The following is a 14,692-nucleotide window of genomic DNA, read 5'->3' as shown; positions in this document are numbered from 1 at the left end:
ACGAGCCTGCACCGCCTCCCGCGGTCCCGTATTCACCTCCCGTCCAGTCCCCGGTGCCTGATGTGCCTCCTGCTCCCGTCCATCCTCGCATGCCCCAACCTTCGCCGTCTCGGCTGTCTGTGCCCGGCTCGCCCCAGCCCACTTCCCCTCCTTCGCCTGCGCGTTTGCGGGTATCGCCGCCCCGTTCTCCTCCTTCCCCTGGTTCCCCTGCCTCGGTACCCGCACCCGTCCCTGCTCTTCCTTCGACCGAAGGGGATGGGGGGTTGCGCACCCGCTCTGGGCGACTGGTCAAGCCGCCTGTCCGGTACGGTGGGTACGAGTAGTCTGTGTTGTGCTGCATTCTATCTGCTCCCTGCTTATAGTTTAAGTCTAGCGTATGAGCCGTGGTCGCTCTTGTTTCCAAGAGGAAGGATGTAGATCAGTGCATGTTCCTTTAACATAGTGACCTCACCACTACTAACCACTCCCCATGGTCTCTTGTATAATTGTAGCTTCCCCACCTCCAGCTCGCTCTCTAGTTCCAGTGATGACCACGGACAGCTAGGGCATAATGTGTGTAGTGCAATTAATAAACCTATTCAGTAAAAGACTCTGCGTACGAGGGACATCCTTTTACAGGAGGGAGAGATAAATCAGCCATGATTGAATGGCGGAGTAGACTTGATGGGCCGAATGGCCTAATTCTACTCCTATCATTTATGACCTTTATGACCTTAATGTCTTTTCTCTTCCCCTGCCGTCTTCTCCCGCAGGCAGGCTGTTGAACTTGCCACGTTCCAGGCCGCGCTGGACACCAACACTGCAAACTTCACTGCTCGTAGAGCATCCACAGGCATCCAATTTCATTCAAACATTTCTATAGTTATTCACATTTTTTTCCTATTTTTGTATTTATTTATTTCCCACCTCCAGCAGGTATCCTGAACGAAATGTGTATAACTTGACATTTTATTTAATGTGGGGTTTTTTTTTCCTTTTCTTTTGGATAGGATGTGCAACAACTGTACTGGTGACCGGCGCAGGAGTTGGGGAATTTGCTCTCCAGATGCTGGTGGGATCAGTGAGTATTCTCTTTCTAATGAATGACAGGGCTCTGGGGAGTGTTGTAGAGCAGAGGGATGTAGGAGTGCAGGTACACAGTTCCTTGTAAACAGCGTCACACACACAGATAGTGTGGTCAAGAAGGATTTAGAAGGATGAGAGGGGATCTTATAGAAACATATAAAAAGTATTAAGGGATTGGACAAGTTAGATGCAGGAAAAAATGTTCCCGATGTTGGGAGAGTACAGAGCCAACGGCCACAGTTTAAGAATAAGGGGTAGGCCATTTAGGACTGAGACGAGGAAAAACTTTTTCAGCCAGAGAGTTGTGAATTTGTGGAATTCTCTGCCACAGAAGGCAGTGGAGGCCAATTCACTGGATGTATTCAAGAGAGAGTTAGATATAACTCAAGGGAAATGGGGAGAAAGCAAGATTCTGGATGATCAGCCATGATCATATTGAATGGCGGTGCTGGCTCGAAGGGCCAAATGGCCTATTTTCTATGTTTCTATGTTTAAGAAGGCTTTTGGCACATTGGCCGACATCAATCAGACTATTGAGTATAGAATAGTCTGATGAAGGATCTCGACTCGAAACGTCACCTATTCCTTGTCTCCAGAGAGGCTGCCTGACCCGTTGAGTTACTCCAGCATTTTGTGCCTATATTGAGTATAGAAGTTGAGAGGTCATGTTACAGTTGTACAAGACATTGATGAGGCCGCATTTAGAGTACTGTGTTCGGTGTTCGTTACCCTGTTATAGGAAAGATACTGTTAAGGTGGAAAGCATGCAGGGAAGATTTATGAGGGTGTTGCCAGGACTTGAGGGCCTGAGGTATAGGGAGAGGTTGAGCAGGCTGGGACTCTATTCCTTGGAGTGCAGGGGTGATCTTATTGCAGTGTATAAGTTCATGAAAGACAGGGTAAATGTACAGAGTACTTTACCCAGGGTAGGGGAGTCGAGAACCAGAGGACACAGGTTTAAGGTGAGGGGGGGGGGGAAAGATTTAATAGGAATCTGAGGGCACATTTTTTTACACAAATGGAACGAGCTGCTGGAGGAGGGAGTTGAGGCAGGTACTATTGTGGAAGCTGCAGTGTGACAAAGGTTAAGACAACTATACAGCACAACAACCTTTCAGCATTCATTGACGCACATCAATGTTAGTCATAGAGTGATACAGTGTGGAAACAGGCCCTTCGGCCTAACTCGCCCACACCGGCCAACAAAGTCCCAGTTAGCCTAGTCCCACTTGCCTGCGCTCGGTCCATAACCCTCCAAACCTGTCCTATCCATGTACCTGTCCAACTGTTTCTTAAACGATGGGATAGCCCCCAGCCTCAACTACCTCCTCTGGCAGCTTGTTCCATACACCCACCACCTTCTCTGTGGAAAAAGTTACCCCTCGGATTCCTATTAAATCTTTTTCCTCTTCACCTTGAACCTATGTCCTCTGGTCCTCGATTCCCCTACTCTGGGTAAAAGACTCTGTGCATCTACCCGATTTACTCCTCTCATGATTTTGTACACCTCTATAAAATCACCCCTCACCGTCCTACGCTCCATGGAATAGAGACCCAGCCCACTCAACCTCTCCCTATAGCTCACACCCTCTGGTCCTGGCAACATCCCAGTAAAGGCATGATAGGTATTCATTGATGCACGGGATGGGTATTCCTTGAAGCACACTACAAGGTTCAAGGTAGGTTCACGTAGTCCAGAACAAGGGGCCACAGTTTAAGAATAAGGGGTAGGCCATTTAGAACAGAGATGAGGAAAGACTTTTTCAGTCAGAGAGTTGTGAATCTGTGGAATTCTCTGCCTCAGAAGGCAGTGGAGGCCAATTCTCTGAATGCATTCTAGAGAGAGCTGGATGGAGCTCTTAAGGATAATGGAGTCAGGGGGTATGGGGAGAAGGCAGGAACGGGGTACTGATTGAGAATGATCAGCCATGATCACATTGAATGGCGGTGCTGGCTCGTAGGGCCGAATGGCCTCCTCCTGCACCTATTGTCTATTGTCTATTGTTTACTTGTTTTAGTGTTATCGCATTTGTATATTTAGGTTTTGAGAACGTATCGTTATTGATGATAAGAAATTAGAAATTGCGCACAATTTCGGGGGTCAATATCTGTATAAAAAGTTAACCGTCCTTGTGTGCAAGTAAATAAAGTGTGTGTGGAAAATGAACGGAAGTTGTCAGAGTCCAGTTGACTGGCGACGACACTATCACAACATTTAAAAGCATTTAGACAGGTACAAGGATGGGGCTGGTTTAGAGGATATTTACTTCCTAATTGCCTGGGGTAAGAGAATTAAAATCTGTCAATCTCAGATAATGGTTAACAATTCTCTGCCATTAATTGCCATTTGTGGATGAGATATTACTATTCCTTACCACCTCTTGTGTGTAGACATGTTCCCAACCACTGCTGAAAGGCCTGGCTTGAATCTCTAGATCAAACCCCCTCCACCCCATGCCCACCACTACTGCCTAATTCTATTCCTGAACTGAAGTGGCGCTGCGGTAAAGTTGCTGCCTTACAGTGCCGGAGACCCGGGTTCGATCCTGACTATTGGGTGCTGTCTATACAGAGTTTGTACGCTCTCCCCGTGACCTCTGCGAGTTTTCTCGGGTGTTCCAGTTTCCTCCAAAGTCGTACAGGTTTTTGTAGTTAAGTCAAGTCAAGTCAATTTTATTTGTATAGCACATTTAAAAACAACCCACGTTGATCAAAGTGCTGTACATCAGTTCAGGATTTTGTAGGTTAATTGGGTTTGGTGAAATTGGAAAATTGTCCCTAGTGTGTGTAGGATAGTGTTAATGTGTGGGGAACGCTGGTTGGCGCGGACTCGGTGGGCTGAAGGGCCCATTTCCTCACTGTATCCATGAATTAACCTAAAAATGATGATTATCTTTCCTTTACACCATTGGCAGTGGTGGGTGTATGGAACAAGCTGCCAGAACAGGTAGTTGAGGCAACGTTTAAGAAACAAGTACATGGATAGGACAAGTTTGGAGGGATATGGACCAAACGCAGGCAGGTGGGACTAGTGTAGCCGGAACATGTTGGCCGGTGTGGGCAGGTTGGGCCGAAGGGCCTGTTTCCACACTGTATCACTCTATGGCGATGACTATGACTAATTCACCTTGTCACTTCTTGCAGGTTATTCAGTCACCAGAGGCCGATATATTCCTCGTATGTGGCCTCACCTTCGGTTGTCTCGCTCTTCTGTTCTACCTGGTTCTTCTCCTCGTCCACAGATTACACAATCTTCAGAGCATGACAGGTAAGTGGGTGAAGCCTGGAGAATGGGCAGGCCCGGCCTAGAGTCTGTAGATGTTGAGATAGAAAACAAGGGACGCAACGCTGAGGATAGACTGGAGTAACTCAGCGGGACAGGCAGCATCTCTGGAGAGAAGGAATGGGTGACTTTTCCGGTCGGGTCCTTCTTCAACGTATTGCTGAGGCTCTATAAGGCGCTGGTCAGGCAATTTGGAGTATTGCGAGCAATTTTGGACCCCGTATCTGAGGAAGGATGTGCTGGAACTGGCAGAGGAGGTTCACGAGAATGATCCCAGCAATGAGAGGGTTGGCATACGATGAGCATTTGATGGCACTGGGCCTCTACTCGCTGGAGTTTGAAAGGATGAGGGGGGAACTCATAGAAACTGACCAAATAGTGAAAGGCTTGGATAGAGTGAATGTGGAAAGGATGTTTCCGCTAGTGGGAGAGTTTAAGACCAGAGGTCGTAGCCTCAGAATTAAAGAACGTTCCTTTAGGAAGGCCATGAGGAGGAATTTCTTCAGTCAGAGGGTGGTGAATCTGTGGAATTCGTTGCCACAGAAGGCTGCGGAGGCCAAGTCAATGGATATATTTAAGGCACAGGTAGATACAGTAGATTCTTGATTAGTACGGGTGTCAGGGGTTATGGGGTGAAGGCAGGAGAATGGCGTTGAGAGGGAGAGATGGATCAGCCATGATTGAATGGCGGAGTGGACTTGATGGGTCGAATGGCCTAATTCTGCTCCTATCACTTATGAACATGAAATTGGACCTCTTTGCAGGCGTTATCCGTGGATAAATGACGCCGAGCGGGCCTACACTCAAAGTGTTCTCATTGTTGAATGCATGGAAGACTTTTCTTGGGTGCCGATGGCGAGGGCATGAGACATTCATCTCCATTGTTTTCCCCTTATTCATTGTTTTAATGTGTCTGTCCCGGGCAAGACAAGCATTCATTGCCCACCCCCAATGGCCCACTGAGTTGAATTGCCAGGTCATTTGGGACAGCATGCAATGTCTGCATAGGTTAATCCCACGGCACGGTGGCGCAGCGGTAGAGCTGCCGCCTTACATCGCCGGAGACCCGGGTTAAATCCCGACTACGGGCGCTCCCTCTTCGGAGTTTGTACGTTCTCCCCGTGACCTGCGCGTGTTTTCTCCGAGATCTTCGGTTCCCTCCCGCACTCCAAAGCAACGTACAGGTTTGTAGGTTAATTGGCTTGGTAAAATTGCCCCTGGTGTGCGATAGGATGCGCGGGGATCGCTGGTCGGCGCGGACCCGGTGGGCCGAAGGGCCTGTTTCCGCGCTGTGCCTCTAAACTACAGATTTATCCTCCACCTCATTGGGGCGAGGGAAGCAAATAAGTCCTGACGACACAGGTCAGGCAGCATCCGCGGAGGGGTATGGCCAGGTGACGTTTTAGTCCGTAGAAGAGTCCGTAGAAGAGTTCCAACCAGAAATGTCATCTGTCCTCTTCCCTCCAGTGATAGACTGGAATAACTCAGCGGGTCAGGCAGCATCTCTGGAGAGAAGGAATGGGTGATGAATCGAACCTGGAACGAGATGGATTTGATGAAAAGTTCCTTGCAGGGAAGGAAGGACCTCCTATATCTCTCCTTCATGCACTTGGAGTGAAGGAGTCTGTCACTGAAGGAACTACTCAGTGCAGTGACAGTGTCCTACATGGGGTGGGAGTCGTTGTCCAGCAGCGATGTTAGCTTTGTCATCATCCTCCTCTCTCCCACCACCTGCACTGAGTCGGGGGGGGCAACCCAGGCCTTCCTGACCAGCTTGTCGAGTCTCTTCCCTTCCGCCACTGAGATGCTGCAGACCACTCCATAGAAAATGGCCGATGCAACCACCGTGTTGTAGAAGGTCCTTAGGAGTGCCCCCTGCACTCCAAAGGACCTGAGTTTCCTCAGCTGATAAAGTCTGCACTGGCCCTTTCTGTATAGCGCATTGGTGTTTTCAGTCCAGTCCATTTTATTATTGAGGTGAACACCCAGGTACTTAGAAGAGTCCACCCTCCCGATGTCCATTCCCTGGATGTTCACCGGTGTCGGGGGGACCTGGCTGTGCCTGTGGAAATCTACCACCATCTCCCTGGTTTTCCCCGCGTTGATCCGGAGGCAGTTCCGCTGGCACCAGTCCACAAACTCCTCGATCAGTTCTCTGTACACCCTGTCCTCGTCGCCCATGATAAGGCCGACGATGGCAGAGTCGTCAGAGAACTTCTGTAGATAGGAGTCTGCAGAGCTGTGCCTGAAGTCCGCTGTGTACAGGGTGAACAAGAATGGCACTGGCACTGTTCCCTGCGGAACCCCAGTGCTGCAGACCACCCTGTCCGAGACCAGGTCCTTTGTCCTCACACACTGTGGTCGGTTGGTGAGGTAGTCCAGAATCTAGGATGTGAGGTGGTGATCCACTCCTGTGCACTCCAGTTTGCCCCCCAGAAGCCCCGGCTGGATGGTATTAACCAACATACCTACACAAAGAGTTATAGCATACACCCTTCAGTCCAACTTGCCCACACCGACTAACAATAGACAATAGGTGCAGGAGGAGCCCATTCGGCCCTTCGAGCCAGCACCGCCATTCAATGTGATCATGGCTGATCATTCTTAATCAGTACCCTGTTCCTGCCTTCTCCCCATACCCCCTGACTCCGCTATCTTTAAGAGCTCTATCTAGCTCTCTCTTGAAAGCATTCACAGAATTAGCCTCCACTGCCTTCTGAGGCAGAGAATTCCACAGATTTACAACTCTCTGACTGAATTTTTTTTTCGTCATTTCCATTCTAAATGGCCTACCCCTTATTCTTAAACTGTTGGCCCCTGGACCAACCATCAACAATGAACTGTGGGACGGGTTCAGGGCGCGTTTGATAAGGATCGAATACGGGTCTCTGGCGCTGTGAGGCAGCAACTCTACCGCTGCGCCAACTGTTGTCAGGGGTTTACGGAGCGAAGGCAGGGGAACGGGGTCAGGAGGGAGAGATAGACCAGCCATGTTGGAATGGCGGAGTAGACGTGACGGGCCGAGCGGCCTAATTCTGCTCCTGTTGCTCACGGCCTGATGGCCTCGCGAGCGACCCGCGTACTCATTTCCAACTCCGACTGTGTTCATTTCCCGCAGGGCCGTCGAAATCGCCCACGATAGCCGAGTCCCAGTTTACGTACCAGAGCTGAGGTTTAGCAAGCGACCAGCCACTGCCACGCACAGGAGTTCTGAACGGATCCAGCTCAGTGTCGGAATGGACTGATAATAAACCTGTGCGGACATTTAACGATGGACCTTCGCTGCGACGATCTACGAGCAGCCCCCTCCCCCCGACCATTTGAGAAGTGGCTAGGTCGCTTTTGTCTCCGCTTCTAGTTTAAACTGACGCGTCCCACCGAAGATTTTGGCCGACGATAAACCTCCTTCGAGAACGGACGTTTGAAAGGAAGAAGTAACAATGATCGCCTTAATCAGCAGCACACGGGACCTGAGTTAACAAGCATGTCTTTTTCTTTTTTTTTCCAAGTAGAACTGTTTTCTTCAAAAGTAAAACATTCGATTTGTTCAGGTTAATGATTTTCTTGATTTTTTTGGGGGGTTTTTTGCCATTTGTTTTGAAGCAAAATGCCAAATGTTTCAGGCGAGAAATCAACTGTCTCATTCCAAGTTCACTCGAGGTGATAATGAAGGCCCTTATTACGGGAGACCATGCACACACAGAGATAGCAGGCATCTGCCAAGCACTCCCACCCCTCCCCTATGTTAGTGACGAGTGAAGTGAAGTTCAGTTTAGTTTATTGTCGCGTGTGCTGAGGTACAGTGAAAAGCTTTTTGTGTTGCGTGCTAACCAGTCAGCAGACGAATGTGTCGCTACCTCTGCCAAAGTTAGGCTACGTTCTGATGGACCGATCGCTACTTTCTTGATACTTTATCGTCCCTTGTACTTGGTACAGTGAGATTCTTTGTCTCGTGTACAGTACTTATGCAAGGGTAGCGACAAAGTTACAAAAGTAGTCATTATAGTCCCTCTTCCTTCTACCCCATACTCTGTTCTCAGCAGCCACCCCCATGCTATAAGGTCATAAACGATAGGAGCAAAATTTGGCCATTCGGCCCATCAAGTCTACTCTGCCATGCAACCATGGCTGATCTATCTTTCCCTCCTAACCCCGTTCTCCTGCCTTCTCCCCATAAAGTTGTTCCCGCCCCCCCCCCAACAACAGGCCCCCCTTTGTTCTCGCTGCCTGCCTGAGTGTAGTGTAGCACAGGTTGGATGCCCCATTTGTTGCCCATTTCTCCTTGGGTCAGCTGCAGCAGCTAACCTTGTGGCATGTAGACACTTTCTGGAGCATCCCAACGCACTGGGAGAGCCAATTCCATATCCCGCTCCTTCTAGAGTTAGGATCGGGCAAGAAATGTCAGCCGCACCACTGATGATTATATCGCAGGATATAAAAGATAGATGTAACCCAGACCGGTATGTGACACTGACCAGGTTCACTGAAGGATAGTCGTGACCCACAAGGTTTTTTTCCAGCACCTTTTGTGGCCATTCCTCTTTCACTGCCCTTGTTTTCAGGGCAAACATTCCCAGATTTACTGAGTTCAATTTTGCATCTTTCCATGCTGGGAATTGAACCCACAACTGGTGGGCCAAGAGCCCAGAGCCACAGCAGAGAGGAGCTTTGTCACGCATAAGCTGTTGGTGCCAATGGGGATACCAACGTAAAGGTTTGCTGTATTAATCTCAAAGTACATTAACTACAATGACACACGGTCCCAGGTCTAATGTGGGAGATGCAATATTAAATTTATGTACAGCACTTAATATGCTCGTTAATTTTATTTTTGGTGACATTGGGATCGTTGGCCAAGGAGCTGAGGGAGGATTATTAGCCAAGTTAGCAAATCAACTCCTCGCTTTTCATCAGTTCAGTTCAGTTCAGTTTAGTTTATTGTCACGTGTACCGAGGTACAGTGAAAAGCTTTTGTTGCGTGCTGACCAGTCAGCAGAAAGACAGTGCATGATTACAATCGATCTATTTGCAGTGTACAGATACATGATAAGGGAATAACGTTTAGTGCAAGGTAAAGCCAGTAAAGTCCGATCAAGGATAGTCCGAGGGTCACCAATGAGGTAGATAGTAGTTCAGGACTGCTCTCTGGTTGTGGTTGGATGTTTCAGTTGCCTGATAACAGCTGGGAACAAACGGTCCCTGAAGCTGGAAGTGTGAAGGGAACGACTCATTGCAGCTACTATTTCAGGATTCGTACAGGGCGGTACGGTGGCGCATTGGTGGAGCTACTGCCTTACAGCACCAGAGACCCGGGTTCGATCCTGACTATGGGTGCAGGAAAATAACTGCAGATGCTGGTACAAAATCGAAGATTATTAAGGGGCTGGACACGTTAGAGGCAGGAAACATGTTCCCAATGTTGGGGGAGTCCAGAACAAGGGGCCACAGTTTAAGAATAAGGGGTAGGCCATTTAGAACTGAGATGAGGAAAAACTTTTTCAGTCAGAGAGTTGTGAATCTGTGGAATTCTCTGCCTCAGAAGGCAGTGGAGGCCAATTCTCTGAATGCTTTCAAGAGAGAGCTGGATAGAGCTCTTAAGGATAGCGGAGTCAGGGGGTATGGGGACAAGGCAGGAACGGGGTACTGATTAAGAATGATCAGCCATGATCACATTGAATGGCGGTGCTGGCTCGAAGGGCCGAATGGCCTCCTCCTGCACCTATTGTCTACTGTCTATTGTCTATTGAAGGTATCACAAAATGCTGGAGTAACTCAGCAGGTCAGGCAGCATCTAGGAGAGAAGGAATGGGTGACGTTTCGGGTCGAGACCCTTCTTCAGACTGACCCTTCATCAGTCTGAAGAAGGGTCTCCACCCGAAACGTCACCCATTCCTTCTCTCCTAGATGTTGCCTGACCTGCTGAGTTACTCCAGCATTTTGTGACACCCGACTACAGGTGCTGTCAGTACGGAGTTTCTACTTTCTCCTCCTGACCTGCGTGTGTTTTCTCCGAGATCTTCGGTTTCCTTCCAAACTCCACAGGTTTGTAGGTGAATTAGCTTGGTACAAAAGTTTAAAAATTGCCCCTAGTGTGTGTAGGGTGGTGTTAATGTTGGGGCAGACTCAGTGGGCCGAAGGGCCTGTTTCTGTTCTGTATCTCTAAACTAAACTAAACTAAACCTGATACAGTGTAGAAGACCCTCTGTACGTTACAGGAATGGTTGCTCAATCGATGTACGATGTGGCTGATTTTAGCTTGAAGAGACACCCCAGTAACCAAATGGGTTACAAATGGAAGCTGGTGGTAACACATTGGATCAGGAACAGAGTAGTTCGATTGCAGGATACTCTTCTCTTTAGCTCTGTCTGCAATAATTCACAGTCTGTTTCAGTCTGATTTTTTTTGTGTGTAAACTATCAATGTGCAACAACCATGGAAAAACAGACCACGATATTCCTTTCTCCAAACTTATGTTTTGTCACTTTCAGGTGGAATTTCAATTTATTATCAACTCACCGCGAGGTTGTATTAAGTGCCTATTTCAAGTCAAATTTTAGTAATCACTTTCTGAGTTCAGTTTCAGTTTAGCCTATTGTCACGGGTGCCCGCGGTACGGTGAAAAGGTTGTAGCATTTCACATCAAATTGAATTACAGACAGCTGAATGTAAATTAATTAATCTCGTTCAAGGAAAGTTTCCAGGAATGAGTGGATTAGCATATGATGTGCGTTTGACAGCACCTGGCCTCTGTTCGCTGGAGTTTAGAAGGTTGAGGGTGGACCTCATTGAAACTTACAGCATAATGAAAGGCACAGATAGAGTGGATGTGGAGAGGATGTTTCCACTGGTGGGAGAGTCCAGGACCAGAGGTCATAGAATTTTTGAATCTATGAGACGATCGAGGTGGTGAATCTTTAGGCTTTTGAGGCTATGAATCTTTCATTCATAGCCTCAGAACTAAAGGGCGCTCTTTTAGAAAGGACGTGAGTAGGGACTTCTTTAGTCAGAGGCTAATTAATCTGTGGAACTCATTGCCACAGAGGGCTGTGGAGGCCAAGTCAGTGGATATTTTTAAGACAGAGATAGACAAATTCTTGATTAGAACGTGTGTCAAGGGTTATGGGGAGAAGGCAGGAAAATGTCACTCTCTCGTCCACTCCCTACAGTCTAGCGCCAATTTGACACAAGTACAAGGATAGGAGCAGTTTCGAGGGATGTGGGCCATATGCGGGCAGGTGGGACGAGCGTGGATGGGATTTCCTGGTCGATACGGGCAGTTTGACCCTCAGGGTCTGTTTCCGTGCTGTATGACTCTCTGACTCTAAATGGCCCTTTGAACTCACAGTGCCAGAGATCCGTGATCGATCCTGACCCCGGGTGCTGTCTGTGTGGAGTTTGCACGTTCTCTCTGTGATGACATGGGTTTCCTCCGGGTGCCCTGGTCTCCTCCCACGTCGCAAAGATGTGCGAGTTCGGAGGTTTAGGTGGCCTCTGTAAATTGCCACTGGTGCGTAGGGAGCGATTGAGAACGTACGGTCACGTAGGACAAGCGTGAACGGGCACGGTGTGGTCGGTTCGGACTTGGTGGGGCCAAAGGTGGAGGGCCCTTTGGCCCCACCAAGTCCGAACTGACCACACCGGGCTTCCCCCTGCCGTGTCGCTAAAGTCGGAACTAAAACCCCATCCAATATCTTGCTGAGACCAAAGCGTTTATTCCCGGAGATGGACAGCCCAGCCAACCTCTTCTTTGCCCTAGTGATTGTCCCAACCCCAATCTCACCCCCTTTGATAGGACCACGAGATGTCCAAGCGCATGGATAGGAAAGGTTTAGAGGGAAGGTATCTCGGCACCATTCCGGTACCGTTGGGCTCCAACCTCTGTTGCTCCAGCAACACGGATAAGCTCCAGAACAGCTCTGGAACCAAGGGTGCTGGAGAACTGGTGGTGGACCTGTATGGCCAAATGTCAACGGTCATGGGGATAGATGTAGGACACAGGTTTGTTTCTGGACACCAGGTTTCCCATGTAGTAAATCAACGAGTTCACTCCATTGACATGAAGTCCCAGTGTTCTGGTCATGTGGTGTTGCATCTAGACTACGTGTGCAGGAAGTGTGTCCAGCTGCAGCTCCTGGCAAACCGCATTGAACGGCTGGAGCTGCGGTTGGACTCACTTCCTGCACACGTAGTCTAGATGCAACAAGAGGATTTCTTGGAATGTTTGAGAGATGGTTTTCTAAACCAACATGTCGAGGAACCAACGAGAGAACAGTCCATTCTAGACTGGGTATTGAGTAATGAGGAAGGGTTAGTTAGCAGTCTTGTTGTGCGAGGCCCCTTGGGCAAGAGTGATCATAATATGGTAGAGTTCTTCATTAGGATGGAGAGCGACAAAGTCGATACAGAAACAAGTGTTCTGAACTTAAAGAGAGGTAACTTTGAGGGTATGAGGCGTGAATTGTCCAAGATAGACTGGCGATTGATGCTGAAAGGATTGACGGTGGACATGCAATGGAAGGCATTTAAAGGTCGCATGGATGAACTACAACAAGTGTTCATCCCAGTTTGGCAAAAGAACAAACCAGGAAAGGTAGTGCACCCGTGGCTAACAAGGGAAATCAAGGATAGTATTAAAACAAAAGATGAAGCATACAGATTAGCCAGAAAAAGTAGCATACCAGAGGACTGGGAGAAATTCAGAGTCCAGCAGAGGAGGACAAAGGGCTTAATTAGGAAAGGGAAAATAGATTATGAGGGAAAACTGGCAAGGAACATAAAAACAGACTGCAAAAGCTTTTATAGATATGTCAAGAGAAAAAGATTAGTTAAGGCAAATGTAGGTCCCTTGCAGTTGGAAACAGGTGAATTGATCATAGGGAACAAGGAGATGGCAGACCAATTGAACAAATACTTTGGTTCTGTCTTCACTAAGGAAGACATAAACCGTCTGCCGGAAATAGCGGGGGACCGGGGGTCTAATGAGATGGAGGAACTGAGGGAAATCCAGGTTAGTCGGGAAGTGGTGTTAGGTAAATTAAATGGATTAAAGGCAGATAAATCCCCAGGGCCAGATAGGCTGCATCCCAGAGTGCTTAAGGAAGTAGCCTCAGAAATAGTGGATGCATTAGTGATATTTTTTCAAAACTCTTTAGATTCTGGAGTAGTTCCTGAGGACTGGAGGGTAGCTAATGTAACCCCACTTTTTAAAAAGGGAGGGAGAGAGAAAACGGGGAATTATAGACCAGTTAGCCTAACATCGGTAGTGGGGAAAATGCTAGAGTCAGTTATTAAAGATGTGATAGCATCAAATTTGGAAAGTGGTGAAATCATCGGACAAAGTCAGCATGGATTTACCAAAGGCAAATCATGTCTGACGAATCTTATAGAATTTTTCGAGGATGTAACTAGTAGAGTGGATAAGGGAGAACCAGTCGATGTGTTATATCTGGACTTTCAGAAGGCCTTCGACAAGGTCCCACATAGGAGATTGGTGTACAAACTTAAAGCACACGGTATTGAGGGTTCAGTTTTGAGGTGGATAGAAAATTGGTTGGCGGACAGGAAGCAAAGAGTAGGAATAAACGGGTCCTTTTCGGAATGGCAGGCAGTGACTAGTGGGGTACCGCAAGGCTCAGTGCTGGGACCCCAGTTATTTACAGTGTATATTAATGATTTGGACGAGGGAATTGAATGCAACATCTCTACGTTTGCGGATGACACGAAGCTGGGTGGCAGTGTTAGCTGCGAGGAGGATGCTAGGAGGCTGCAGAGTGACTTGGATAGATTAGGCGAGTGGGCAAATGCATGGCAGATGCAATATAATGTGGATAAATGTGAGGTTATCCACTTTGGTGGCAAGAACAGGAAAGTAGAGTATTACCTGAATGGTGGCCAATTAGGAAAAGGGGAGATGCAACGTGACCTGGGTGTCATGGTGCACCAGTCATTGAAAGCAAGCGTGCAGGTGCAGCAGGCAGTGAAGAAAGCGAATGGTATGTTGGCATTCATAGCAAGAGGATTTGAGTTTAGGAGCAGGGAGGTTCTGCTGCAGTTGTACAGGGCCTTGGTGAGACCGCACCTGGAGTATTGTGTACAGTTTTGGTCCCCTAACCTGAGGAAAGACGTTCTTGCCTTAGAGGGAGTACAGAGAAGGTTCACCAGATTAATCCCTGGGATGGCGGGACTTGCATATGAGGAAAGACTGGATAGACTGGGCTCGTACTCGCTGGAATTTAGAAGACTGAGGGGGGATCTTGTAGAAACATATAAAATTCTTAAGGGGTTGGAGAGGCTAGATGCGGGAAGATTGTTCCCGATGTTGGGGGAGTCCAGAACCAGGGGTC

At 48.2% G+C, this 14,692-nt stretch overlaps 1 protein-coding gene across 1 annotated transcript in view; it reads left to right on the top strand.

Moving 5' to 3' along the window:
• The window catches only part of slc60a1a (solute carrier family 60 member 1a), an 80,610-nt gene extending 73,046 nt beyond the window's left edge, over positions 1-7,564 (top strand). The window contains exons 8-10 of the mRNA XM_078420897.1: positions 990-1,060; positions 4,210-4,333; positions 7,467-7,564. Of these exons, the coding sequence (XP_078277023.1) occupies positions 990-1,060; positions 4,210-4,333; positions 7,467-7,519 (248 nt within the window). The 3' untranslated portion in view covers positions 7,520-7,564. The remainder of the gene's footprint in view (positions 1-989; positions 1,061-4,209; positions 4,334-7,466) is intronic.
• Positions 7,565-14,692: the final 7,128 nt, after the last annotated feature.

This window comes from Rhinoraja longicauda, chromosome 24 (assembly GCF_053455715.1).
Source record: "Rhinoraja longicauda isolate Sanriku21f chromosome 24, sRhiLon1.1, whole genome shotgun sequence".
NCBI lineage: Eukaryota > Metazoa > Chordata > Chondrichthyes > Rajiformes > Arhynchobatidae > Rhinoraja > Rhinoraja longicauda.
The sequence above is the reverse complement of the archived record's forward strand: the minus strand, read 5'-3'. Positions and strand labels throughout refer to the sequence as shown.